The 27,653-nt window shown below is 38.9% G+C and overlaps 1 protein-coding gene across 1 annotated transcript in view; it reads right to left on the reverse strand.

Moving 5' to 3' along the window:
* The window catches only part of itpr3 (inositol 1,4,5-trisphosphate receptor, type 3), an 83,524-nt gene extending 56,400 nt beyond the window's left edge, over nt 1-27,124 (reverse strand). Inside the window, exons 1-7 of the mRNA XM_057823787.1 lie at nt 26,833-27,124; nt 17,009-17,079; nt 8,390-8,511; nt 3,697-3,783; nt 1,874-2,032; nt 1,242-1,340; nt 1,076-1,159 (exon numbers count right to left, since the gene is read on the reverse strand). Coding sequence (XP_057679770.1) covers nt 1,076-1,159; nt 1,242-1,340; nt 1,874-2,032; nt 3,697-3,783; nt 8,390-8,511; nt 17,009-17,079; nt 26,833-26,924 — 714 coding nt within the window. The 5' untranslated portion in view covers nt 26,925-27,124. The remainder of the gene's footprint in view (nt 1-1,075; nt 1,160-1,241; nt 1,341-1,873; nt 2,033-3,696; nt 3,784-8,389; nt 8,512-17,008; nt 17,080-26,832) is intronic.
* Between the last annotated feature and the right edge of the window lie 529 nt (nt 27,125-27,653).

Genomic DNA, 27,653 nt, shown 5'->3' on the forward strand with positions numbered 1-27,653 from the left:
TAGTATATTTTCAATTAAAAAAAAAAGTCACTTCAATCAAATCAAATGTGTTTGAATGCAAAAATACATTTGAAAATCAAAAGAATGCATTTGAAATCTATTTTTATTTGATTTTTTTTTTTGATTGAAGTCCATTTTTTTGATTGAAGCAACTTTTTTGACTGAAGTAATGTTGTTTTGCGTTTGGGCCACATTTGTGTCATTATTAATCAATCAAAAAATAAGTTGCTTCATACAAAAAATATATATTTTCAAAAGAAAAATCACTTGAATTAAAAAAAAAAAAATTATCATAGAAAAAAAGTTATTGAATGCGAAAAAATATTTGGGACTCAAAAATTTGCATTTGAACACTTAATTTTTCATGAAAAAAGTTTTTTGTTTTTTTTTAGCAATGTGTTTGGGCCATATTATGGGTAGGGAATTTGTGTCTAAATCATTCAATCCCCAAAAAAGTTGCTTCAATCATAAAAAAATATTTTCAATCAAAGAAAAAAAATCACTTACAAAAAATAAAATTGCCCTCCCCATTTTGAATTTTTTTTTTAGATAATATATGCAGAGCAAATGATCGTCTAAAGTGCTAGTAACATGATCTGTTCGAAGTATAATTTAGATCCATAATAAAAATATATTTTTTTGTTCATTTCATTCATTTTTTGTTGGTTTTCTTGCTTTACAACTATATATAGGAAAGTCAATTACATGCAATGACACTTTTAGGCCACCGGGGGGGCTGCCCCCCCTTAAACTCCTATCTGCATTGATATTTTTAAATCTATTCTCACATAACAATAACCAATGTAATTTTTTTAATGTGAACAGGATGTGTTCTTGACAATATGTCAGGTGGCACAGTGTGTTCATGGAAGTATGCATTCTCGTGTAGTTCTCAGATCCTTAATGGGTATTTTCAAGGATTTTTATCCTTAAACTGACCAGTCCCTCCATATCCATCCGTTTTAAATTTCAAAATTTGAATTAAGTATGGAAAAATATGGTTTGTATGGAAAATGAGTTTGGTTTTGTTAAAAAAAAAAAGAGAGAGAAACTGTTGGTGGACGATGTGACTCACGCCTTTCAGTACTTCATCCCGGTGGTCACTGAACATCATGAACAAGTTGATCTTCCAGCTGGTGTTGCAGTTGACAGAGTTTACCTGTAGAGGACCCGCACATGAATCTGTACGCACATGCACACTGAGTCGACATGTGACTCTGAAGCTGAAGTTGCAATCCCACCTCTTTACAGCCCGGGTGGTCGCTCAGCTCGTAGTTGGATGCGTGAAGCGGCTGGCCGGCATTGACCGGGTTCAAGATCACTTTGTCTCCCACCACCACCTGCCAGTGCCAAGTCAAAAGTTTGTTTTTATTACAACTGAATTATGATACATTGGCAATAGTTCTGACGCTTCATTGTTGCTAGCATTATCAAAAGACTGAGGCATATGAAGGGACACACATTTAGAAAATACCTGACAGTCACACAATATTCATCACTTAGGATAACTGCAACAATTTAGATATCAAATAATGACAACATACTTCAGCGACATATTTGTTTGGAAAAAAAAAATTGCAGTCAAGGGGCAGTTTCAAAAAAATTTAAATATATATGTATAAATATGTATAAAGATAAAGATGAAATGTATGCCTCTTTTTGCCAATCCATCATTTACTTCACCTTTTAATACAGAATGGGTCATGTGGGTCAGTCAGCCTGTCATCAGTGTATTTTTTATGTGATGGTATATGTTATAAAGCCAATTATGTGCATCTCACGTATGTATTCTACGTGAAATCAAATTTAGAAAGTTAATAGTAAGTTAATAATTTTTTGCATATACAAAAAGATTTTTATGTGGCGTGCTTACATTGTCTCCATTGGCGCGCAGTTTCCAGAAAGGCTGTATGAAAAGCCAGGAGCCTTCATTGCCGGTCCCGTCCAGCGTGACGCGCATGGCATTCTTCTCTAGAAGCGCCGGCAGACGCTTGTTTACTGTCAGAAACTTGTTGCTCTTCATATGCAGAAGCTGCAGGAAAATGAAAAGGGATGTTGAAAAGCATTAACTTATATCATTGTAGTATTTTATTCAATTATCTTCTATTTTACTGCATTTACTTTCTATAATTACTATTACTTTAATTATTAAAGAGGCATTAAAGTCATTTTCCGATATTTGTGATGTTTTATGGATATGATTCTTTCTGCATACCGTAGGTTTTTAAACTACCGCAGTCACGATGCGATGTCACGCTGCGCCTTATTATGCAAATACCTACACTCTTCATTCATCCTCCACACGCACTAATATCAGCAGCATTGACCACTGAAAAAAGCCGTCTGGGGATTACCGCTTCCTGTTTCTTAACCAATCCACACCAAACACACAGCATATAAGTAATTAAATATTTGAATACATACATGTGCATCTACTGTGCACACAAACCTGTGATTTTTTTTTTTCGATCAACTTTTTTTTTCCGCCTCCGATCATCTGAAATAGAACGATGACCTCCACCTTTGACGCGGCCTTGAGAGTGTGTTGCCATCAAGTGAGTGAATGTATCATTTAAGTAGAACTAAGGAATATTTAAGCATTTTGGAACCAAGATGTCCTAGTAAAAGCTTTCCTCTTTACTGAAATACACCTTTATGCGTGCACGCATGCGCTGAACCCAGTGAAATGGGAGTGGGTGAATATTTTACTTTTGTATAACTGTGGAATAGCAAAGCTTGGTATCTTTGACGACCGATTGTAGTCCAAGTCTCTGCGATATGCCAAGGCCACCATATGCATTACCAACACCCAAGTGCTCATCGCCCACTCTACTGACTGCCACTCAGAGCAAAGATTTGAAATTCAATATAGTGAGCATTTAAAATTAATCCAGTCAGCTGCATACTAATGACAATTGGGATGTTGGAGGGACGACCAAAAAAATGGATCGAAATATTACATTCTCAGCACTTTCAACGCAAATTGTCATGCAAACTTGGTCGTAAAAATTGCATCCAAGGTTATGAAAAATAATCTAAAAAAAAAAAAAAAAAAAAAGTAATACTTTCATGCCACTTTAAAGAATTAGTAAATAATGTCACTCTATCAAAAAATCTTACATTATTTTTGCTACAGTACACAATTCAGTGAATTGTATTATTACTGTAGTTTTATTCTTCTCTTTATTAGCATTTCAATAGAATACTGTACAAAATAAAAATACAGGAAGCCTGATGCAGATTAAATCAATCAATAACAAAATACTATGTTTGTGCCGTTAAACTGTATTCCAGTTAGCCATTTCACAAATGACAGCCACTAAGTCATTCAGAGGCTTATCTGTAAAATAATCTAACCAGTGATGCAAAAATAGCTATGGACAAACATACACACACACACACACACGCACCTTTGCACAGGAAGTTCTATCTTTATCATCACACTCAGCAAAGCCACTCCCACTGTGTGTATGTGTGTAGTGTATGCGTGTGAACATTGAAACAAAGTCAATATTAAATTCAACAAAAGAAAAAAAGACTGTGTGTTTCGTACAGTACATGACTACACATGTCCTCTTTCGCAGAGGGATAAGCATTGCCAAGGTGGCAAGGGAGGAGCCAATGTAAGCATACAGTACAGTTGATTGTTTCAACATTTAAAACACAACACTTTATGAAAATAGCCAAAAGGAGTACCTGTATGACAGTTCCATACTTGACCACATCTCCATGAACCTTCTTGTTCTCAGTCTCATTCTGCTTCTGTTCCAAATTGGATGCATGCTACAACACACGGACACGGACAAGAACACACAGATATTTGTTCATGTTAAAACAACAACTTGAACAAATACAGTATCTGCTCAACAGTTAAACAACAGACGTTCCAAAACAGAAGACCATCCATCCAGTGATGGTGGTTGGTTAGATGATTGGTTACAGTTTGCATTTCAAAACAGGTACAGGGTTGCCTAACTGCCTGAAAAAAATATATAAGGGAGACCTCAATTGTAGCGCAACCTGGCCCGATAAAAGTCACACTTTAATTATTTTTTTGTATGTGAAAAGTTATTTATTATATAATTTTACTCAAAACTTTATTAGGTACATATTTGAGTGATATAAGCATATGAAAAACAATAATTATCAGCAATGTATTTTAATACAAAAAATACTATAATAAAATTAAAATCTATCTTGCTAAATTTAAAACTGTATAACTTAATTTTTTAATACCTTTTTTTAACACGTGTAAACATAAACTCTGAACTAATTTTTTTTTTTTTTTTTTAAACAACTTATGTGCGCTCAAAGACCCCTCAGCAATAACAGTTTCACAAATGATCACTCCAAATATAATTTGGAATTGCAAATGAAATTGACAGAACACAAAAATATACCGTACTACAAATAGTTAAAATAAGGAACACAGACAAGAACAAGAAAAGAAATGATCATCATTTTGAACATATTTTTACTCGCGCTGTACTCAAGTCTCTTATCTCCCACACTCTTATGTTGTCTTCCGCTTTCCTCATGGCAAACGACAGTACCTCCTTGACCAATGAGATGAGCGGGATTATGGAGATAGAATAGTGCCAAAAGAAGTGAGGTTGTAAAATGAAAATTCTTCCTGTAAAATGACCATTTTTAACTAAAAAACACTTGTATTACCGACTTTTTCCTTTTGTAATAAACATGAAAAAAACACAATGTAAAAAATACATTATACAAGTGTTTTTTTTCCAATTACAAGTGATTTTTTTTGTTCTACGGGTGTTTTTTCTTAGCTACAGGTTAAAAAGTTTTGTCTCACCCTTGTCGCGTTTTATGAGACAAAAAAAATACTCGTAACCTAGTTTTAAAATAAAAACATACCTGTAAAATGACTCATCTTAACTAAAAAACACTTGTATTTTAACTAAAAAAACACTTGTATTTCCAAATTTTTTCGTTGTGAAATAAACATGAAAAAACAATATTATAAAATTTCTTCAAGTGTTTTTTTTCCTCATTTACAAGTGATTTTTTTTGTTCTACGGGTGTTTTTTCTTAGCTACAGGTTAAAAAGTTTTGTCTCACCCTTGTCGCGTTTTATGAGACAAAAAAAATACTTGTAACCTAGTTTTAAAATAAAAACATACCTGTAAAATGACTCATCTTAACTAAAAAACACTTGTATTTTAACTAAAAAAACACTTGTATTTCCAAATTTTTCGTTGTGAAATAAACATGAAAAAACAATATTAAAAAATTTCTTCAAGTGTTTTTTTCCCCCATTTACAAGTGATTTTTTTATTTTTCTACAGGTGTTTTTTTCTTTGCTACAGGTGAAAAAGTTTCGTCTCACCCCTTGTGGCGTTTTCTGAGACAAAAGTCACTTGTAACCAAAGATGAAAAAATCTACTTGTACATCGAAATAATATGTTGTAAAACACAAAAATATCATTCCAAGTCGTGGTCAAAAGAAGACGTTAGTTAAGAAAGAACACAATCTAGTGAATAGTTCTTCGGGTGTTTTATCTTTAATAATCTACAAGTGTTTTCTGAGCATGTACAACTAAATTTCGGCCCAAGCATGTGATGTGAGGCAAAATTCAGACCAATCGGAACGGCGATTGTTCAGGAGGAGGGCGGGACACACCATTGCCGACCTGCTCCTTCTTGCTTTATTCATCACGGCAGAGTACGACAGAAATGGCAGAGCACGCTCAGGTAAGAAGTTCCGTGGAATTAATGTTTTCTCATGAATGTCATTCAGTTAAAGATTAACTTGTTAAGGACCAACATATCAACTTGGTCCTTAACAAGTAGCTGTCCGTGGCTATGCCTGTAATATTGTCTCAACAAGTGAAGTCCGCATAGCTAATGTAGCTAATTGGCTCGTCGTCGATTTTCGTGCCTTTCTTAGGAAGGCGAAATTCACTTGATGTTGACACGAATTATGATTATATACGCTTGATAAATCTTTAACTGAATGACATTCATGAGAAAACATTAATTCCACGGAACTTCTTACCTGAGCGTGCTCTGCCATTTCTGTCGTACTCTGCCGTGATGAATAAAGCAAGAAGGAGCAGGTCGGCAATGGTGTGTCCCGCCCTCCTCCTGAACAATCGCCGTTCCGATTGGTCTGAATTTTGCCTCACATCACATGCTTGGGCCGAAATTTAGTTGTACATGCTCAGAAAACACTTGTAGATTATTAAAGATAAAACACCCGAAGAACTATTCACTAGATTGTGTTCTTTCTTAACTAACGTCTTCTTTTGACCACGACTTGGAATGATATTTTTGTGTTTTACAACATATTATTTCGATGTACAAGTAGATTTTTTCATCTTTGGTTACAAGTGACTTTTGTCTCAGAAAACGCCACAAGGGGTGAGACGAAACTTTTTCACCTGTAGCAAAGAAAAAAACACCTGTAGAAAAATAAAAAAATCACTTGTAAATGGGGGAAAAAAACACTTGAAGAAATTTTTTAATATTGTTTTTTCATGTTTATTTCACAACGAAAAATTTGGAAATACAAGTGTTTTTTTAGTTAAAATACAAGTGTTTTTTAGTTAAGATGAGTCATTTTACAGGTATGTTTTTATTTTAAAACTAGGTTACAAGTATTTTTTTTGTCTCATAAAACGCGACAAGGGTGAGACAAAACTTTTTAACCTGTAGCTAAGAAAAAACACCCGTAGAACAAAAAAAATCACTTGTAAATGAGGAAAAAAAACACTTGAAGAAATTTTATAATATTGTTTTTTCATGTTTATTTCACAACGAAAAAATTTGGAAATACAAGTGTTTTTTTAGTTAAAATACAAGTGTTTTTTAGTTAAGATGAGTCATTTTACAGGTATGTTTTTATTTTAAAACTAGGTTACGAGTATTTTTTTTGTCTCATAAAACGCGACAAGGGTGAGACAAAACTTTTTAACCTGTAGCTAAGAAAAAACACCCGTAGAACAAAAAAAATCACTTGTAATTGGAAAAAAAACACTTGTATAATGTATTTTTTACATTGTGTTTTTTTCATGTTTATTACAAAAGGAAAAAGTCGGTAATACAAGTGTTTTTTAGTTAAAAATGGTCATTTTACAGGAAGAATTTTCATTTTACAACCTCACTTCTTTTGGCACTATTCTATCTCCATAGGGATTGTCATTGTTCTGTCAGCTCATTGGTCAGAAAGCAGGACAGGTGGGGGAATGCATTCCCCAACATATTATTGAAAAGCATCATACCAGTATTCATTCGTTCTACAATTAAAACACTGTTATCGATTTTCATGAAAATATGGGACAAAGCGCTTTTCTTGTAAGCTTAACACAGGACAATTCAAGGGACGGTTGCCAACCCTAGTTACAGAACTCATTTTCTACAGGGTCACGTTAACTGCATGGACAGTGTACTAAGTTGTCTTCGCTAATAGTAATAACACATATTGAATGGGGCAGGAATGTGTTAGTCGAAGTACCATGAATATACAGTTCTAAAGTATGTTATGTGGGGGTGTTGCCTGGAAAGGAGGAAAATTCCCAGCTAAAGCACTTTGATGCCACACATGGTGAGCGCTCCAAATTGCTCAATTTTGGGGGCAAGTAAGTCAACCAAAGGGAAAAATGTGGCAATAACCATAGAAGCTACAACTACACAAGGCTAATGCTGCTTGTTGCACTATGAGCAATCTAGTGCTGCAACGATTAATCGACTAATTTGAGTATTCGATTAGAAAAAAATATTCGAATCAACTTTTGTGGCTTCGATGATTTCTTTAATTAAAGTAGCGTTGTAATGGTTTATTTTGAAAGTGTTTACATTTAATTTATTGATTAGGGTGGGTACATTGCCCTCTGGTCTGCCTCATTTCACATGGCTAACTCCAACTGCCCCCTGTTAAGATCAACGTAAGCTAAGTTATTGTTTGGGCTAATGCTTTTTAATGCATTCTTAATTTAGTTTTAATGTATATTTAGCCGTTTTGTGGGAATATGGGTCAGAACCATTTGTTAAAAGCATTGGAATTTTTTTAGCATTTTATAGCATTTAGGCTAGCGGACTTTTGCTATGTAAGTTAGCCAATTGTTCTTTTATTGTACGCAGATCCTCATTTATGGATTTTTTATTTCGTTTGAGGCTCAGTTTAGGTGTTTTGATTTTTCATGTTCCTTATCCGATTACTCGATTATTCGAACTAATTGGTTCATCGATTAATCGACTACTAAAATAATCGGTAGCTGCAGCCCTAGAGCAATCCATTTAAAGCTAGCAAACAGATGGTAACGTAAATCACATATCGGTCAACTTCTAGTTTTAGGTCTGTAAATTTGATGTTCCACTGTACTTCCAGAATTGTTTTGTGAAGCAAGTGGTTTAAATGTGAAAGTACCTGAAGTTTTTGCAGCAGAACCACGTCACCAATCTTGTCTTTCTCATGTTTGGCCTGTTTGGCTTTCCAGAACTGCTTCTGGGCAGAGTAGCGACTCATTGGGCAAACCTTGAAGAGACAGTCTATTGATGGAACAAATGTTAATACGGGTTAGCATTTTGCCGTCAATACAGGAAGTCTACATTAATGTCATGTTTGCACGTAATAGCCTGCTACCATACTGTAAAGCAGATCTTGGACAAGCAATCTGAAGCCAAATGCGTTAATGTGCTTTAGAAAGATGTTGAAGGACGAAAAGCATCTGACTGATAGTTAAATTGTCAAAATGTAATGAAATAACAATAAAAACACTGATTAAGAAAGTGATCCACGGAGTAGATTAAAAAATATATAATAATAAACAACAAAACAAAATCAATTAGTGGACATGGTGAGTCATTAAAAAAAATAATAAAGGAAATGTAATGTGAACAGTAAGACAGAATTTTCCCTCTGCTTCTGAGCTAACACGGATGGATAACAGATTGACTGCTCCATATATCCGCTGCAAATATATTCCACATATCAATCTGGGAAAGATTCAATCAAGACCTGTTTAATGGGAGGAACCTTCAAAAAATATACGGATGCTGACTGGAAGTTGGTTATTCTCGTCACACTTGCAAAAACATAGTTTCCCGTCAAAAATAGCATTAAGTGACGTTCTATGCTCCTTTTTGAATGAGGAAATTAAGTGTTTTTCGGACAAAACTTTAAAAAATTGATTTATATCCAAGAAATACTTTGTATTCAGACATATTTTTCAAGCAGATAGTTGCTTTCTCGCCACATCACATCTGCTGTTCCCAACTCCTCCCTTGTTTGGCTCACCATCAGAAGGCGACCAATCCACAGTAAGCCACAGTCTGACGTACTGGTTCGCAGAAGAGCAAAAACATCGTTTCACTTATATACAGTATAAGCTTTTCGTGACATTCTTTACTCTTCTAGTAATGAAGAAATGAAGTGTATTTCCGACCAAACTTCAGAAATTGAATTATCCACAAGAACCTCTTTGACTCCGTCCGATATTGTATTCAACCAAATAGTTGCTTCCTGATCATGTCTGCAGCTCCCGCCTCTTTCGCTAGATGACCGGGGAAGTGGTTGGACACTTGTGGTTTGCAAGATGGTACTTAGCGTTGGGCATCGAGCATCGATTGGATCCGGGACTAACACTCCGATTCTCCCCGGACCGTTCGAATTTTAAAAATTTCGATTCCAAGTTTCAATGCCCTGATCATCAACCGGAAAAAATAGCTGCCGAACACCGAGAAGAAGCAGCCACATGAAGTGTGTGTTTGTGCATTGCAACTTGATTTCAATCAGTGACGTGCGGTCAGGGGAGGCAGGTGAGGCAGAGCCTCACCTGTCATCATGACAAAAAAATAATTATACAGGGTGACCCAAAAAAAAGTTTACACTGCCATAATACAACTTAAATGCCATGTTTATTTATCTTAGAATTAGAAATTAATCACAAAGTATACATTATTGTAAAGAACATGTACAGTACACTCTATTTTTCAATGTGTCCTCCCTTAAGTGTCACAACAGCCTCCAGGCACCTGCGGAACGCTTGACAGGTCTTCTTTATGTAGGATGCTGTCATCTTTTCCCAAGATCTAACAATGGACCTCTCCAAGGCTGCCACAGAAGTTTGTGGGTTCTTACAGGCACTGTCCTCCACAGTTGCCCATATGCTATAATCCAGGGGTTTGAGATCTGGACTCTGGGGTGGCCACATATCACCTTGTCAATCAACTTTTTGGTCCCCACAGATCGGGCACTTCCAGACCCAGGTTTTCGTGAGGCTGTTCCAGTATCTTTCAGCTTCTTTTTGACTTTGTAGACTGCACATCTGGATATTCTCAGATTTGCTGCAATCTCAGCAAGCTCACGTGAAGAAGAGCGCGCTTACACCCAAAGAAGAAATGCCGCATCCAAGTGAGTGGGCGAGTTAGTGAGAGAGGGAAACACTTCTACGAGCCAACGTTCTTTGTTAATGTTAATATCTACAGAGGCAACGCCTGTATGTATCATCTTTTGTGTTGTTGTTGTTGTGTTTCCACTCGCGATCGGACACTTAAATCCAGTTGTGTAGTGGTTTGAACGATGTGCTAATGCTAGCGAACGAATGCTTACCATACTGTTATTAGCAGCTCATCATCGCTGATTTACGTTGATTCAAACCTGTTTGTTATTGGGGACGAAATTGATTTGTTTCATTTCTATTCTTAGTTTCACTCTTCAAGGGATGGTTGAACAAAGTCAGCAAATCTCCACCTTGCAATGACTGCAAGTCGCTTTGTTGTAATTTTTCCTCGTGAAGTGAAGACACACTTTCGAGCGTTTGAACCTACGTGCTGTCATTGTTATGTTTATTGCTGCAATGCTCGTGCTTGCCTGTCGTAACCTTTCATTTTCACACTCTTTCCTGGTGAAGTGTAGTCAAACTTTGGAGCGAGTGGTTCTTGGCGCCATGCTAGTTTGATGCGTCTGGACAACAAGACACGTCACGATGCAATACGCGTCTTTAGGAATCGTTAAAGGGATCGTTAAGGCTTTTTCATTGTGATGTCGAGGCCTCGAAACACTCGGAACCGGTTCCGAATTGGAATCGGATTTCGATTCCCATCCCTAGTAGGGGCATAACACTACAAACTTTTCAGGATGCTAAAATTGTCCCCACCAACTTTTAAGCAACCTTACCTTTTTTGCTTGATATAATGTTCACTTATATAGAGAATTTAGATCTTTCAATAGTTCCATATGTTGTAAGGATAGAATTGACCCTACCATTATTAAGTGAATTATTTTCATTATGTTTATGTTTGCTAATAAAAACCAGACATTTATTCAGGAAGTTTTCAAAATGTTTCTTTAGTATTTTTTAGGGCTGTCAAACGATTAAAATTTTTAATCGAGTTAATTACAGCTTAAAAATTAATTAATCGTAATTAATCGCAATTAATCGCAATTCAAACCATCTATAAAATATGCCATATTTTTCTGTAAATTATTGTTGTAATGGAAAGATAAGACACAAGATGGATATATACATTCAACATACGGTACATAAGGATTATTTGTTTATTATAACAATAAATCAACAAGATGGCATTAACATTAATAACATTCTGTTAAAGCGATCCATGGATAGAAAGACTTGTAGTTCTTAATAGAAAAATGTTGTACAAGTTAGAGAAATTTTATATTAAAACCCCTCTTAATGTTTTCGTTTTAATAAAATTTGTAAAATTTTCAATCAAAAAATAAACCAGTAGCCCGACATTGTTGATGTCAATAATTACTTACTCAATGCTCATGGATGCCTATAAAATCAGTCGCACCCAAGCGCCAGCAGAGGGCGGCAAAACTCCATAAAACACAACAAGTGAGCGTTTCAATGTGTACTGTCATTTAAAATTCTCTGAGCGGGGCATCTGCGTTAATTGCGTCAAATATTTTAACGTGATTAATTTAAAAAATTAATTAACGCCCGTTAACGCGATAATTTTGACAGCCCTAGTATTTTTTTAAAACAAAGGTTTGAATCGAACAGTGTATCATCTGAACCAATGCACGTAAAAGTTATTATCAGTAGATAAGGATTTATTTTGCATTGATCATTTTTGCCTATTAATTAATTAGGTTCATATATATGAGAAATGTGGCCCTTTGCCCCCTTCATCCAATCTGTTTGGTCTTATTTATGTCCCGTCCCCAGCAAAAAGTGTACCTACATGCAGGTTATGCTGTTATATCGTCCCTACGAATGTTGAGACCAAACCTATGCCCTTCCAAAGTAACGGCGGTTTTTGTGGTGAAGGACAGGTGCAAGACCACAAACAGTTTTCATTTCAATCTTATAAAAAAAAAATTCTAAAAAAGAGCTTAGACTAAGAAAAATACAATAGAATATTTAAAAACAAAATTTTGGACTCAAATAAAATATCCTTTGTTTTTCTTTTCACACTTTTTGTTTAGCAATCTGTAATAAATTGATTAAAGTATCAGAATTAAAAGTTTTAAAAACAACTGAATATTTCACTAAAGGTCAGAATTGAATTCTGTGTTTTGTACACCACTCTTTACTCTCATTTATGTTGCATGAATTATAGAACTGAGACGGCCAACACAGTGAGGGTGTAGAGCAAATGCATGTTATTTTCTTACTTTTACGTATCGATAATATGTACCGTGTGTGCGTGTTTTGTGAAGAATGCTGATGAGATATGAAATAACCAGTAGCCAATTGAATAAGCTACCCTTTTTGGTTTATATATTTTGAAATCTGACACTAAAGGAGTCAGTGCCTCACCAACCACGAACCTTACCGCACGTCACTGATTTCAATCGTATACACTGTGCAGCAGCGCTCAAAAGTTTGGCTCAACTTCACAAGGAAAAATTATCAGTCGGCTCAGAGTAGCATTTGCTACAGAGCTATATCATGCAAATGTGGCCGCACGACCAATATGATTAAACACCTCCAGCTTCATGGAATATACTGTAAGTGCCAAGTAGTGCAAAGCTGAGTGCCTTGTATCTGACACGCTGTGCCGGTCCTCTAACCAGTGAGAACCAGGTAAGTATAGTGCTGCAACGGTTAACCGATTAACTCGAGTGTTCGTTTAGGAAAAAAGAGATTCGAATTAAATGTTGCTACTTCGAGTATTCCTTCAATTAAATTGGCATTATAGTGGTTTGTTTTGAAAGTGTTTGCATTTAGTTTTATTGATTTGGGTGGATACACTGCCCTCTAGTCTGCCTCATTTCACATGGCTGAATCCAGCTGCTCCCTGTTAAGACCAACATAAGCTACGTTTTTGTTTGAGCTAATGTTATTGCATTCATAATTTAGATCATAGGTAAATTTAGCCGTTGTTTTTTTGGGGAATAAGTGTCTAAACCATTTGTCAAGAGCACTGATAAAAATAAATAAATTAAAACCTTAGCTTTTCATAGCATGTAAACTAGCGGACTTTTGCTATGCATGTTAGCCAATTGTTCTTTTGTTGCACATAGCTCCTCATTGCCACTCAGCTCCTCATTTATTTATTTTTTAATAACGTCTGAGGCTCAGCTCAGGTATTTCAATTTTTTTATGTTCCTTATCCGATTACTCGATTATTCGAATTAACTAGTTCATCGATTAATCGACGACTAAAATAATCAATCGCTGCAGCCCTAGGTAAGTAAAACAATAAATTACGTCTGTTTGTCTTTTTGCAACTTTTTCTCATAGCAATAGTAGTCACTGGACAGAATTTTTTCAACAATGCGACATACATCGAGCCAACGCCCATGTCCAGCCAACACCTTCAGGTCTGGATATACGGAGGATGGCTGGGAGAAACGGAGGCCAATATGTTTGACGGCGCTTCAGATCGAGGATGACAAAGATGTTTTCATTTTCGGCACACTGCTGGTTCTCGCTCTCCTGCTGCTTATTGGTGCCCTTTGGATGCACCGTTTCTCGGTGAGAGTGATGCGGCACCACAGAGAAGCAATGGAGCTTGCTCGCAACATCGGCGACGCTATCAATGCGGGGTGCACCAGCCTCAACAAGGCCTGTGATGATTTGTCCCAGGTGAAGATGGACCAAGCAGCGTCAAGTTTTGCCGCCACTCAAATGGTGACGAAAATAATTACGGAGATTCGGGACCAAGAGAGGCTTGCTCGCGGGAACCAGGCCAGGGCGGATGAAGACTAAACCACCTGAGCGGATTGCGGCAGAGGTGGGCCTCCATGACTCCCTCGGCTATTCCTCCTTACACAAATCTGACATCACCCTAATCGATGAACTTACAATTGATCGACAGCTTTACCTAAGTGTTACGTCGAATCAATGACTTTGGGAAAAAATTCATGTGTAGACAAAATAAAAAAAGAAAAGAAAACTGCTCATGTACAGCAATGTATAATGCCTACTCTACCATGTATTGATTGTGCATCCTTGGTTGAAAGGGACGGGACCTGATAAGCATATGCTTCTCCCGTCAGCCCTTGTCTTTTCTTCGGTTTTTTTTTTTTTTTTTTGTTCGGGTTAATCATACCACAAATCCATCTTGTAACTGTCAATAATACCGATGATGATGACAATAAATAAATAAATAATCTCGTAGTCCATTTTCAAATGTATTAATTTGGCCCTAATACTCCATCGTATCAATGTGCATCATTCGATTTTTTTTTTTTTTTTATACGTACTTCACTACAGTGATACGTGACATTTATTTATCTACTCTGCTGGGAGCACCAGCCACCAGCTGTTTTGTCTGAGGACCCTGCTGCATGGTGGTGGAACGAAAGAAAGACTTATCTTTTGCTGTCAGATCTCGCTTTCTCATATTTATGAGTTCGGTTCAAGCTTCATCTACACCCAGTAAACGTGTGTCCTCCACTGCAGGAGACACTATCTATTCAGAACGCTCAAGCTTACAGCCTGGGCTTATATGATCATTTTCTTCAACAAAAACTGTTTTAAAATTTTATACGTTACCCACTGCTAATTTGGACTGGGTTTTAAAGTTGTTTTTTTGTTTCCTTGTTTGATATTCTGCACTATGTTAGCCCATTAGTGGGAGCTCAATAACACGTAAAAATGCCGGCAGCATAAGACACTAAAAAATAGGCAAAAGAATATGTGTGTTTTCTCCGTGAGCTTTTGAAAAATAAACATCTTTGTGAAAATGCACTCCTGTGGAAAGAAACTTCATCATATTCAAGTCCAAAGACTGATATTTATAAACAAGTTAAAAATAGCCCTCTGAGAAATTCATAGCAAAGTTAAATTGAAGTTCATATAATTTAAAAAAAATAATAATCAAAAAGTTAAGAAATTAATATAAACTATGCCCTTTTACCCTGCCTGTTAAAAGAATTGGAATCGAGAATCATTTAGAACCGCAATCGAAACATGGAATCAGAATCAGAACGGTTCAAATTCAAACAATGCCCAACCCTAACAGTACCGCATGATGAATCAACGGATCAGGAAGTACCGTCTTGCTTGTAAGGTGACTTCTGAACAGGACAAAGACTCAAAAACAGTTTTTATCCAAGAGCTGTTGCAGCACCCAAATCACACTTATCCTGATTATTCCAACTACTCATTTTCATTCTGCACTTTACACCACTGGGCACTTAATTGTCACAAAGTGTGTTATTATATTTACCTTTCAGTTACTTTTTGATCTGTATATACTATTATTAATTTCCTATTATGTGTTTTGTTCATAGAATTATAGAATTATTTTAATTTTGCACGAGGGAGCAACACAATCTAGTATCTTAATGTTACAATTACAATAAAGACTATTCTATTCTATGTTTTATTTGAATTTTCTGTTTTTGTAGTCCGCCTTTCATCCAACATCAGCTGGAATAGGCTCCAGCAACCCCGTGACCTTGAAAAAGCTAAGCTGTGTTGAAGAAAAATGAATATGCTGTATATATTCAACAAATGTGGAGAATTCTTTAAGACCCTTTGAAATAAGTTAGGCATGTGACATAAAATTTTTTTTTTAAAAAGTACGTAAGGCAAACATGATATAATTAGAATCTGAATGAAAAAAAACATGAAACAAAGATATGGTCGTTTGAAGGTCAGGAAAGCAGTCTCGGTTTGGGTCAATGAATGTAAAATACATTCAATACGTCTCCAGATCTGACTTTGTGACCCATTTCGCCATTACAATGGTGCGAGGTAAAAACCCTCTAACTTGCTTCTTTTCTTACTGATTGTAATAAAGGTATCTTCTGAAAGCTTAGTCAATGATAAATATTACTGTGACTATTCAGAAAGAAAATACCAGTTATTTCATGAAAACAGTTCAGTGCATTCTTTACTCCATATCAGGCTTTGACGCACCCCTAAGTGAAGTGGGTGTCAGAATTTGGCATGTGGACGTCATTTAAACTGCTCCAAAATTCGCCAACAAATACAATAACGATGAAGGACTGTATATACGTACATTTTAATGCATTTTGATAAGGGTTTTGGTGAATGAAAATTTATGCAAACTGCCCACTACTTAAAGTAGACAAACTGAAAAATCGAAAACGAGGCAAATTATGGGGATTTCCCTTACATGCTTGTGTACTTTGAATCACTTCTTTGATAGACAATGACTATGTGAATTCTAGCTTTGGGTCTGATCACACCAAATGACCACATGCACACATGAAATTTCAGGGAAATTTCGCGGTAATATATGACTAATAAGTAGATGTATATTGCTAACATTTATGAAAAACCAAAGAAGGTTATTGAAATATGAAGGGGGAAAAAAATCATAATTTGTCTCCTTTAATTGGCTGTTTTGGTTGGAGTCAGTCAAAGCGCCCAAGCAGCACGAGTGTCACCAAATATGGACGTCCTTCGAGGTGAGCAGGAAGTCAGCTTGCTTACATGCTCGGCCGCACATTTGCCTGCTTATGGTCTATTTGCATCATCACTTGAGCCATGTGACCCATTTTAACCTGATACCACAGACACACTGTGATTATCGACGCACTACATTTTACTTTGCACAAACGTCAAATCACGCAAATAATGGCTGACCATCTGACCTCTGAACTTCTTGGGAGGGTTCTCCAGATCTCCAGCAGCTGGTTCCACCACACAGCGATCATCTACCAACCTACAAACACACACACACAAAGATGTAAAGCAGGATCAGGATGTGGTCAGGAGTATGTCCTAGAGTTTCATTGTGTATGGGCGTGTGTGGGTGTGTGTGTGTGCGCGAGTGTGTGCATGAGACTAGTGTCAGTACGTGAGAGTTGATGCAATAAAGTAAACAACATGTTTAAAAAGTCAAGTTAGCAAAAAGATCGTAGAAGTTTGATTCGTATGGTCCAAGCAGCCTGTCTCACAGGTTTGTCAGGTTCATGCCTGAAGACTGCACACGCTGGAGGGTTATGGTTCAGCTGAAGAATGTTTGCTGACAAATAAACATTAACATCCTAATGTGCTATAAAATGAGCAAAATGTTTTTCCAATTCACTTGTCACTCAGTTGGTTTTCTTCAAACAGATCAGTGAACCACATTGAAAGTTACGAGGCCTCAAACTAAAGGAAAAATTCTGTATATTTACTTAAAAATTAGTGGCACCATTACAATATATTACTGAAAATACTATACAATGTTATTCGGTTCAAAGGTGTACTAGTTTACCAACAATTGGGTCAATGAAAATTCTTCCTGAGCCATCATCTTATCTTGGTTAAGGGATGTATTTCTTTTATGATCCTATTCTATAAATTGGCTGATGCTCGGGTCATCCATGGCAAACAGGCCCTAGGTGAGTTACCAGACCAAGAAAAGCATGATGAATAATATGGAATGAAGTTACTCTCGCAGAACAATTTGTCCCCACTTTAGTGCCAATCCTGGAATTGGGGTTCGATGGCAAGCGCTTGGTGGCCAAAGCTACACTGATTGGACCCAGAAATGCACAGTCAGAAGTGGCAACAAGTATTCCTTTTCCCTTGGGCTTACCACCTGTGTGAGGGTTCGAGGACTTTGGCTGAGGGCTGGGTAGAGTGCCATAACATTTATAGACGCAGACAAAGCTTTGACTGTGTCCAGTTATGTAGACTCAGTATTCATCACAGATTTTTTTCAAATGATGTGGTTCTGTAGATTATTAAAACGCAATCTCCAATTCTCACTGGGGCGGTTCTTAGTTGAGTTTTTAGCGGACGTGATAAGAATCAGCACCTCTGAAACCATTATACTCCATCACAAAAAGCTGATGTGCCCACCCTAGTTCTGGGATGAGATCTTGCTCCAGCTAAAGAATTTCAGGTCTAAGCTGTCACAAAATTCTACTTCAAGAACAAGAAAAATAGAATTGCCAACTTGCAAAGAAATAAACCAGAGTGGGGTTTAGAGGCTCCCAATTTCAAACACTATTATACAGTGGGGCAAATAAGTATTTAGTGAACCACCAATTGTGCAAGTTCTCCTACTTGAAAAGATTAGAGAGGCCTGTAATTGTCAACATGGGTAAACCTCAACCATGAGAGACAGAATGTGGAAAAAAAACAGAAAATCAAACTGTTTCATTTTTAAAGAATTTCTTTCAAAATTAGAGTGGAAAATAAGTATTTGGTCACCAACAAACAAGCAAGATTTCTGGCTGTCAAAGAGGTCTAACGAGGTCTAACGAGGCTCCACTCGTTACCTGTATTAATGGCACCTGTTTTAACTCATTATCGGTATTAAAGACACCTGTCCACAATCTCAGCCAGTCACACTCCACTATGACCAAGACCAAAGAGCTGTCGAAGGACACCAGAGACAAAATTGTAGACCTGCACCAGGCTGGGAAGACTGAATCTGCAATAGGTAAAACGCTTGGTGTAAAGAAATCAACTGTGGGAGCAATTATTAGAAAATGGAAGACATACCATAATTTCCGGACTACAAGCCGCTACTTTTATCCCTCATTTTGGGTCCTGCGGCGTGTGCAATGATGCGGCCAATTTGTGTCTTTTTCTGACGGCCACCAGGGGCACTCGAGCATGGAATGTGGGAGTGAGACACGTGGCATATATGTGTCGAGAAAGACGCTAGTTTGCACTATTACCGCTAGTTTAACTTTGTGCGTTGTGCATGAAAAGAGGTGGTGGACCCTCGTCTTTGTGCATGAGTAGAATTGAAAGACCTGCATCATAGAAATTGGCCATCCGAGTTGTATGGGAAACTTTGATGACGAGCGCGAGAGATCGTTTGCCAAGACTCGCCGCATACGAAGAGCAGCTTTTGCACAGGTTTGCCGGGGGAGCCTGGCATTGTGAAGCGCTGTGAAAGAGTCTGCCATCACCAACGGGTTTCGAGGGGTAGTCTGCTGCGTGACGAGGAGGACAGCACAGGCTGTGAGTGAATTTGCCTCATTATGAGAGATATTGAAGGCGACAGCGAAGGAGAGACTGAGTAGGTGCGTGGCGAAGTGCATCTGAGCGTCTTCATATCCGACACTGAGGGTGAAGACTTCCATGGTTTGAATGCACAGGAGGAAGATGAAGATTGCTAAGAAAGACTTATATGTTTTTATTAACCAGCACAATTAGTGCTGCACCGCCATGCTGATGCTATGTAACTTCCGTGCCGCTGCTATATAACTGCCGTGTTTGCCGGCGCTGTTTGGAACGAAAAGTTAAGGTGTGTTATTCAAATTTTGAAAACTGTGTATTACATTGTCAATGTCTCTTGTTACTAAGTGGGCACATGCGGCTTATAGGCAGGAGAGGCTTATGTATGTACAAAATGGTTATTCCTTTAAAAATGTAATGGGTGAGGCTTGTAACCAGGGGCGCCCAATAGTACAGAAATTACGGTACAAGACCACTGATAATCTCCCTCGATCTGGGGCTCCATGCAGGATCTCACCCCGTGGCGTCAAAGTGATTACAAGAATGGTGAGCAAAAATCCCAGAACCACACGGGGGGACCTAGTGAATGACCGACAGAGAGCTGGGACCACAGTAACAAAGGCTACTATCAGTAACACAATGCGCCGCCAGGGACTCCAATCCTGCACTGCCAGACGTGTCGCCCTGCTGAAGAAAGTACACGTCCAGGCCTTCCGTCCAGCACTTCCATTCCCCGTCTCCGGCCCTATCCGCCTCTCTAGACCCCGGCGGCTGCCGCTGCCCTCCTTTCGGCGAGGTTGTCAGCAGGGTCTAGTGGGCCCATGGGGATTGGGGTGGGGCTTTCTGTCCCTTGCCGGGGGGTGGATATCCCTTGGTCTCAGCGCCTGGCGTAGTGCCTGTTCGGGATGCAGGGTGGGTGCTCGGGTGGCGGGGGGGAGGGGCGAGCGGGTGCTGGTGCGCCGGGGGTGGTCTGGGGCGGGGGTTGATCAGGCCCATGGCGCTTCTCCAGCCCTGCGGCCGGTGGCTCTGACGGATGGGGCCGCGCCTGCGGGAGCCTTAATTCACGCACTCCTCACTTTGCACTGTAAATATGTTTCACCCTGGCACCTACAGTGGGGAGAACAAGTATTTGATACACTGCCAATGGGATTTCCCATTGACTGTGTATCAAATATTTGTTTTCCCCACTGTACATAGTCATTCATTCCTCCGAGGAGAGTTGGGAAGGGCCCAGCTCCCCCCTGATTTTAAGGCATCACACACCAAGGTTGTGGGATGGGTGGGACCTGTTGGGGGCGATGCTAACGGTTACCTCCTCATGGCAGGCCCAACCATTCCTGCACCTTTTTTAACGCACCACAATATCATACTCCACGTGGGAGCTCTGGCAAAATACGGTGGGACGGGCGCCTGGGTAGAAATTCCATGCAGCGGTCCCACTGCCCCAAGGCGAGCTCTCCTATTTAAATGCATACATTGCACTACCCTCTCCACACCATCCCATCACGGTGCTGAGTAATGGCTGCCAGCCGGGGACCTAGCAGCAACAGTAATACGGTGGTAGGTGGGTTCCACACTTTCTCTTTATGGCATGGCTCCCGGGGCGTGGCCTCCCCTCTGCCTGGGCTGCCGGCCGCGGGAGTGGGGGAAGGTCGGAGCTCCGATCTCGCGTCGCCCCGCGGCGGCTCCTCTACGTTCTCCTGCTTCCGCCTTCCCCTCTCTTCTCTGCCTGGGTATCCGTCGTGCGCTCCGTCGCGGGTCGCTGGCTGGACGCCAGTGTATCGGTTGGGTGTCGCCTGCTCTGGCGGGGGACCCTGCCCTGGGCTTGGTGGGGTGTTGGGGGTCCCGTGGCGTGCTGTGCTGGTTAGGGGGGTGCGGCTGTGGCTCGTGTGCTGGGTGGGCAGGGTTGGGGTGGGGTGGGGTTGGTAGTGCGTCCGCTCTTCCCATCCCTGAAGGCCGGTTGATGGGGGCGCGGGTGGCCCAGGGGACCACCCTGGATCCCGGGGGGTGACGATGGCTCCTTTGCTAGGCTGCGGGAGGAGGGATGGGTGGCGCTGCCCCCCACCCATCGCTGTCCCATGTAAAGGCAGGGCCATTCCGCAACACAATTGTTGCATCTTGGTGTCGCAGCGACATCATGTAAATGGCCCATTAGTGTATGATGTTCACTCAGCACACCTTTAAAGGCTAACGCAACATTGCATAATATGTCTTGCCAAGATAGGAAAACGAATCTTACCATGAGTGTTTCAAAACAAGAAAGCCTGGCGAGGACGCTGGTGAGTAAGCTACACACTGCTACGATGTAGGCTAACTACAACTAGGCTATCTCACACATTGTCAACATGTAACGGAAACATTTTAGTCTTGTTCTCGTCTTGTCAGACGAAAATTGGCATTCGTCTCGTTATGTTTTAGCCCCCCAAGATACGTTTTTAGCCCGTTATTGTCTCATGATTGTCATGATAAAATTGTTCGTCGATAAAATATTTTCGTTACTGTGTCATTGACGAAAACAACACTGCTCCGGCAGTAGGTGAAACCTACAGAAGGCAGAGGTTTTGTATTAGGTTCCGTACATATGTTTGTCTGCATGTTGATGTTCAAAATAACAATCCCTTTGTTTGTTCCTGAGTTATCAGACTTGCAGGATATGTTTGTAGTATGAAAAGGAAGAGGTGATTAAATTTGAAGGTGATGAGGTCAATCAACTAAGTCAGGAATATGTTTGTGTTCATGATATATCAAGAACAAATAAAGGGATTATTATCAAACTTGCAGGATATGTTTGCAATATAAAATGGAAGAGGTGATTAAATGTTGGGGTAATGAGAGCAAAGGTTAAGGACATTAGAAATATGTTTGTGTTCAAGATACCTCATGTCCAAATAAAGGGATTATTTTCAAATTGGCAGGACATGTTTGTCATATGAAACGGAAGAGGTGATTAAATTTTGGGCTAATGAGTTCAAAAAGGTTAGGAATATGTGTTTAAGATAACTCAAGAACAAATAAAGGGATTATTATCAAACTTGCAGGATATGTTTGCTATAATAAATGGAGAGGTTGATGACAATTTGGAGTAAGGAGGGCAAAACATCAAAAGTCACAGAGGTCAGCAATATATTTGTGTTCAAGGTAACTCAAGAACGAATAAAGGAATCATCATCAAATTTGCATGATATGTTTGTAATATAAAATGGAAAAGGGAATTAAACTTTCGGGTAATGATGTCAAAGTAACAGAGATCAGATAAGAAATTTGGTAATGAATTGATAATAGATTAGCCCATATAACCAAATTTGCACGGTAGACGATGTGATGACAAGAGAAAGAATAATGAATTTTAGGGCATGAGGGAAGGGACACTCCCTTCGGCAGCAGTATTGCATAATAGAACATAATCAAGCCTTTTTTGGCCTTTATTTTATATGCCGCGATCTACCCACACTAGCGTTTGCGATGGACTGTTAGATGGTAATCGACATAATGATTTAGCACCCCTGTAATAAAGAAATCTGACCATTGTCAGAGTTAAGTTGCATATCCATAGGATTACACGTTCTAATTTGTTACATTTATATTAGTACTGTACATTATGTTTTATAGGCGAACCGTATAGGTCAGTGTATAATTAGCATTAAGATAATCTTTCTTTGGGCAGTTTGGTTGTTTTAAATACACTAGGCTTACAGTAATCATGTTTGTTTTATGCTTTAGTTTGACAGTAAAATTTATCTGGGAGTGTCATTAAACAGGTGAGGTCTCATGAATTGTTTAATATTTGCCAAACTGCTGCTAATTATAAAGTTTGATGAGCTAAATTCTCTGCTATCTAAAAGCGCTTGGATCTCACTTCTGGGCTCGCAATTTAAAGCATTGCAATACCGAACAACAACTCATATCGCGGGAAAAAAAAAAAAAAAACAAATAAGGTCAATCATATTGTATGACCACTGTATATAAATACAGAAACCATATTAAAGCCTTAGGGTATAACTGGCAGTGAAGAGGACAACAAAGAGAAACTTTCGCTGTTACATCAACTCGAGCGTATGCAAAACGGCACACAGCTACTTATCAATTATTTTTATCACTTAAAAGTATCCTTACCTATATATGCTGCTCACAAAAAAATCATTTGGTTGTATGACATGGAAATCCATTGCAAAAGGCATACTCTCAAAGTGGAATTCCACCAGTGAAACGTTGAGAACGGTCTTCAGACAAACTACTCTTTGAAGTAGCGTGTGTCGCTTTACTCTATTAAACATATCTAATAAGGACTGAATAGTATCTCAGTGCAATTAAAAACAATTACGAATATATACAAATGATATTCAGTAATAAATGCATCCTGTAAATGACAGAGCTTTATTAAAATATGTGTAAAACAATAAATAAAAGGATCATCTGTATTGAGCTGAAAGTTCGCATTTGGAACTCAGTACCCAGTATTATTAGTACAAATGGTGAACAATAACGAACCCAGAACTAAACCCTGCGGCCCACTATTACTTTGTTTTAATAATGCCAGCTTGTGTTTTGTGGGTATATGTTCGTAAAACATCACTCACAGGAACTTTCAAAAGAAAGTGCTGGCTGTTAAATTGCCAGCCCGGGCTTGTAGCTCGCTGATTAGTGCACTTAACTCCCAGTCGGTGACAAGTGGAGAGCACAGGATTACCAAAAATACACATATATGTGAGCAATTTCTCTAAAACCAGATACTTCTTGCACAGTGTCTCGTAAACTCACACTTCGCAAACTTTCACTTTGGGGTTTGCCTTTTAAGTTGTTTGAGCGTGCTTTTGTGAGTAGATTTATCATAACTGATTTCTGTTTATTTAAACAATGTTTGGTCGCTAAGGACTTTTAGCCTTGGCCCTTTTTCATATTTTTCTTAAAATTTCAAGAAGAAATAACTTATTTAATTCGCCGGCTTTATTCATATTTTAAATATCTTTACAGATTTGAAAAGTCATGGAAAAGCACAATGACGACAGCTGGATATCTGATTTTCCAATTCTTTTACAAAATGTAGGGGTGCACGATATACATTTTTTGAAACCGATACCGACATCAATAACTTACTGCTCCTCGAGGCCGATACCGATACGATAACCGATAATATATATATAATTTTAAAATGTATAGTCACCTGAGTTTTTGAACACCTGTAGGTCAGAAATACAAGTGGTGGATTCAGCTTAGATTTAGCTTTGACCTTACCAGAATTTTCATGATGAGATGAACATTATTATAATGAACAAAACCAAGACAAGAACAGTTTTGACTTCAGATAAAGTGCCCATATTTATTTTTTTCAAATAAATGTAATTCGAGTCAATCACAATCAACCAGTCAATATCATTGATAATGTATTCCCCCGAACAATGAGCACTGCACTAAAACAAACATGAACCCGACAGGTACTGTGCTTTGTTAGCAGATAAAACTTTTGTTGCAACGGGAGAGGAGACTTTTGTGGTCTTGGTCCATGAAACAACTTTAACTTTGCAATTATAGGACAGCAAGTCTATCAATAACCAAAAGGCCTCTCAAGAACTTGTAAACATAACACTGTAAAATGCAAACATTTGCTAATTGCCATAGTAAGGTTTATCACTTAGTGATGGAAAAATACGGCCTCTACAATAGTAACAAAACTAGTGGAAACAAACGCTAACGTCCCAATCCACCGACACAGTGCTAAAAATAATATATATTATCAGGCTTATTAACTTATTTGCTCCCAAAAACGTATAAATACGTTCTATTTCTAACTGTTTCAGTGTCCCAAAAACATATTTATACGTCTTTTACGTTTTTTTTTTCACAAGAGACATCTCTAGGTTCTGATCCAACTTCGCTCCAAAGCTTGATGCTCAAAATTTTAAAACAAATAAAACTGGCCACTGGAAGGTAGTAGCGTATTTGGTAAGAACTCATATTGGACCATGAAAGGAAGTGAGGAGAGGAAGCGTAACCCGATTTAACGGAACGAACGGTCGGGTTGCACGGCCGGGGCGCAGGTGGAAGACGACCGAATGGATGATTAGGAGGACATCCAGAATGCAAGGTGTGGGAAGTCCACTTAGGACAATCGGGAAGACGTCCGGGATGCCAGGTGATGAACGACCAAGTGCGACCATCAGGAGGACATCCAGAGCAGAACAATTGGGAGGACGTCCGGGATCCCAGAACGATACCAAGCAGAACGATAAAGATCACCAGTGTAGTGGATGATGTTGTTGAGTCCGTGTTGCTCGTTGAGTGAAGTTCGCGTTGCCGTGTTCGGTCACTCGTGTCTCTTGTGACTCTGTAGTGTCTCGTGACTCAGCCGGAAACGCGCACGGCTAAATTAGCTCCCCCCAGGAACACAACATGCCCCACACAAGTTTCCTAGGTGAATTCTGTTATGAGGTAGTGGTCACTAAAAAAAAAAAAAAATTTTTTTTAAATCAATCTGGATGAGACAGGCGGTGATGAGGGAAACGTTTACCCCGTCTGGCAAGACAGTCGTGGCCACAACAGCGTCATCTCCCAGTTCGATAGTTTAGTTATGTGTAAATAAATTGTTACTTTGCTATCAAAAGCTCTATTTGTCTTGTTGTTTATGTTACTTTGTAGAAGGAATGTTCAGATGTTTGGGATGTCACAAAAGCAAAAAACAGCTGTGTTAAAGTCAAAGTTATGTTTGAAATGTATGCTTTTACAAAAAGCTCAATTTCTGTTTTTGCATCAGAAATTGGAAAATTGCTCAAACTAAGCTATTTTCTAATGCTGATTTCTAAAGAATGGAAAAAGATATGAACTAACTTTTTTTACCTGCTAAAAGAGAGTCAAATCTTTCTTTTGGTGGGTTCCATGTTTATATAGGAATAGAACAGAATTTTCTGTGGGCCTTGCAAAATCAGTCAAAATCCAGTAAAACGGCCGGGGGCGAAAGAGGTTGCTCCGGTGAAAATGGCTGGGAGTGAATGAGTTAATAATGTTATCGGATGTATTGGGATGACATCAAAATTCCTATTATCAGACCGAAAGTTATCCTGCACCGCTAACAAAATGCCTCGTTTTGTTGAAACGGCTCACATATACATACATACATACTGTACATACATACATACATACATACATACAGAACCTCAATTCTACTCTTATCGTTTGTCTGGAGTTTATCACATTATACAGTGCCGTACAGTAATTCATTTTTACTTTGGCTCACAGGTAAACCTCAAGTTAGTTTGTTTTTGTGTTTTTTTCCCCCCTAAGTTTTTCACATTTTTACACCACGTCTCAATGATGGTGGAAAGTTTTGAAATCATCTTGGCTTTTTTTTTTTTTTTTTTTAATGTGCGTAATCATTTCAAAAACCACTGTGCAAGCATAGACAAAGTAAAAATATACAAACATTAACACACATTCAGTTCTATTCAATTACGCGTGTTAGTGTTTATATTGGCAACGTGCGCGCGTGCGTGTGTCTGCGTGTTTGAGCGCGTGCGCTCACCCCAGGGTGCTGATGAAGCCATTGACGGTGCCCTCGGCGTACAGAGACACCAGATCCCCGATGTGCAGGAAACTGGACGCTGAGTCCGACATGTTGCCTCTGCAGGTGAAACACAAACTTGGAGCGACCAAAAAGTTGTATTCCCCCCCGCCGCTGTGGCGCGCTCCTTCAGGCGAGCAGCTCGTTCATGCTTCGGTCGAGGCCAGCTGGAAGTCCGTATGCAAGTCGTGCACTTTGCAGAATACAGCGAACAGTCCGCTCCACCCTGTTGTTTCAAAGCAGGAAGTGTGTGGAGGTGTTTCGACCAAAGTGCCGCGGGCTTCGCGAGACACGCCCCACGTCTTCACACAGCACGTGACCTGATTTGAGAATCTTTGCGCTAATCTGAACACGTTAATGGAGGGAGTAAGCGCATTTAACTACAAGGTTACCATACCCAACGCGCTTTACATTAGCACACATTTACGCTTTCATTGAAATGGCATTCACACACACAGCATTGGGGCCAATTTAGGGTTCGGTGGCTTGCCCAAGGGCACTTCGACAGTGGGCAGTCGTAGCCGGGAATCGAACCATTGACCCTTCGGTCGATCCCTACCAACCCTACCAATTGCGCCACGCGAAAAACACTCAGGTGACTCGAAGTTCCGCTCTGTGACCCCCAATTTGGCCAACTTTCAAAATTGTTTGATATGTACAGTATGTGTGATACATCATTGGAAAGCTTACAATCTCAATTTTCTGGGAGAAGAACAATTTTGAACAGGGGGCATTTTAAAAAAAAAACAAAAAAAACATGTTTTTTAAACAGCAAAAACCTA

This window comes from Corythoichthys intestinalis, chromosome 2 (genome assembly GCF_030265065.1).
Source record: "Corythoichthys intestinalis isolate RoL2023-P3 chromosome 2, ASM3026506v1, whole genome shotgun sequence".
In the NCBI taxonomy this organism is placed as follows: Eukaryota; Metazoa; Chordata; class Actinopteri; order Syngnathiformes; family Syngnathidae; genus Corythoichthys; species Corythoichthys intestinalis.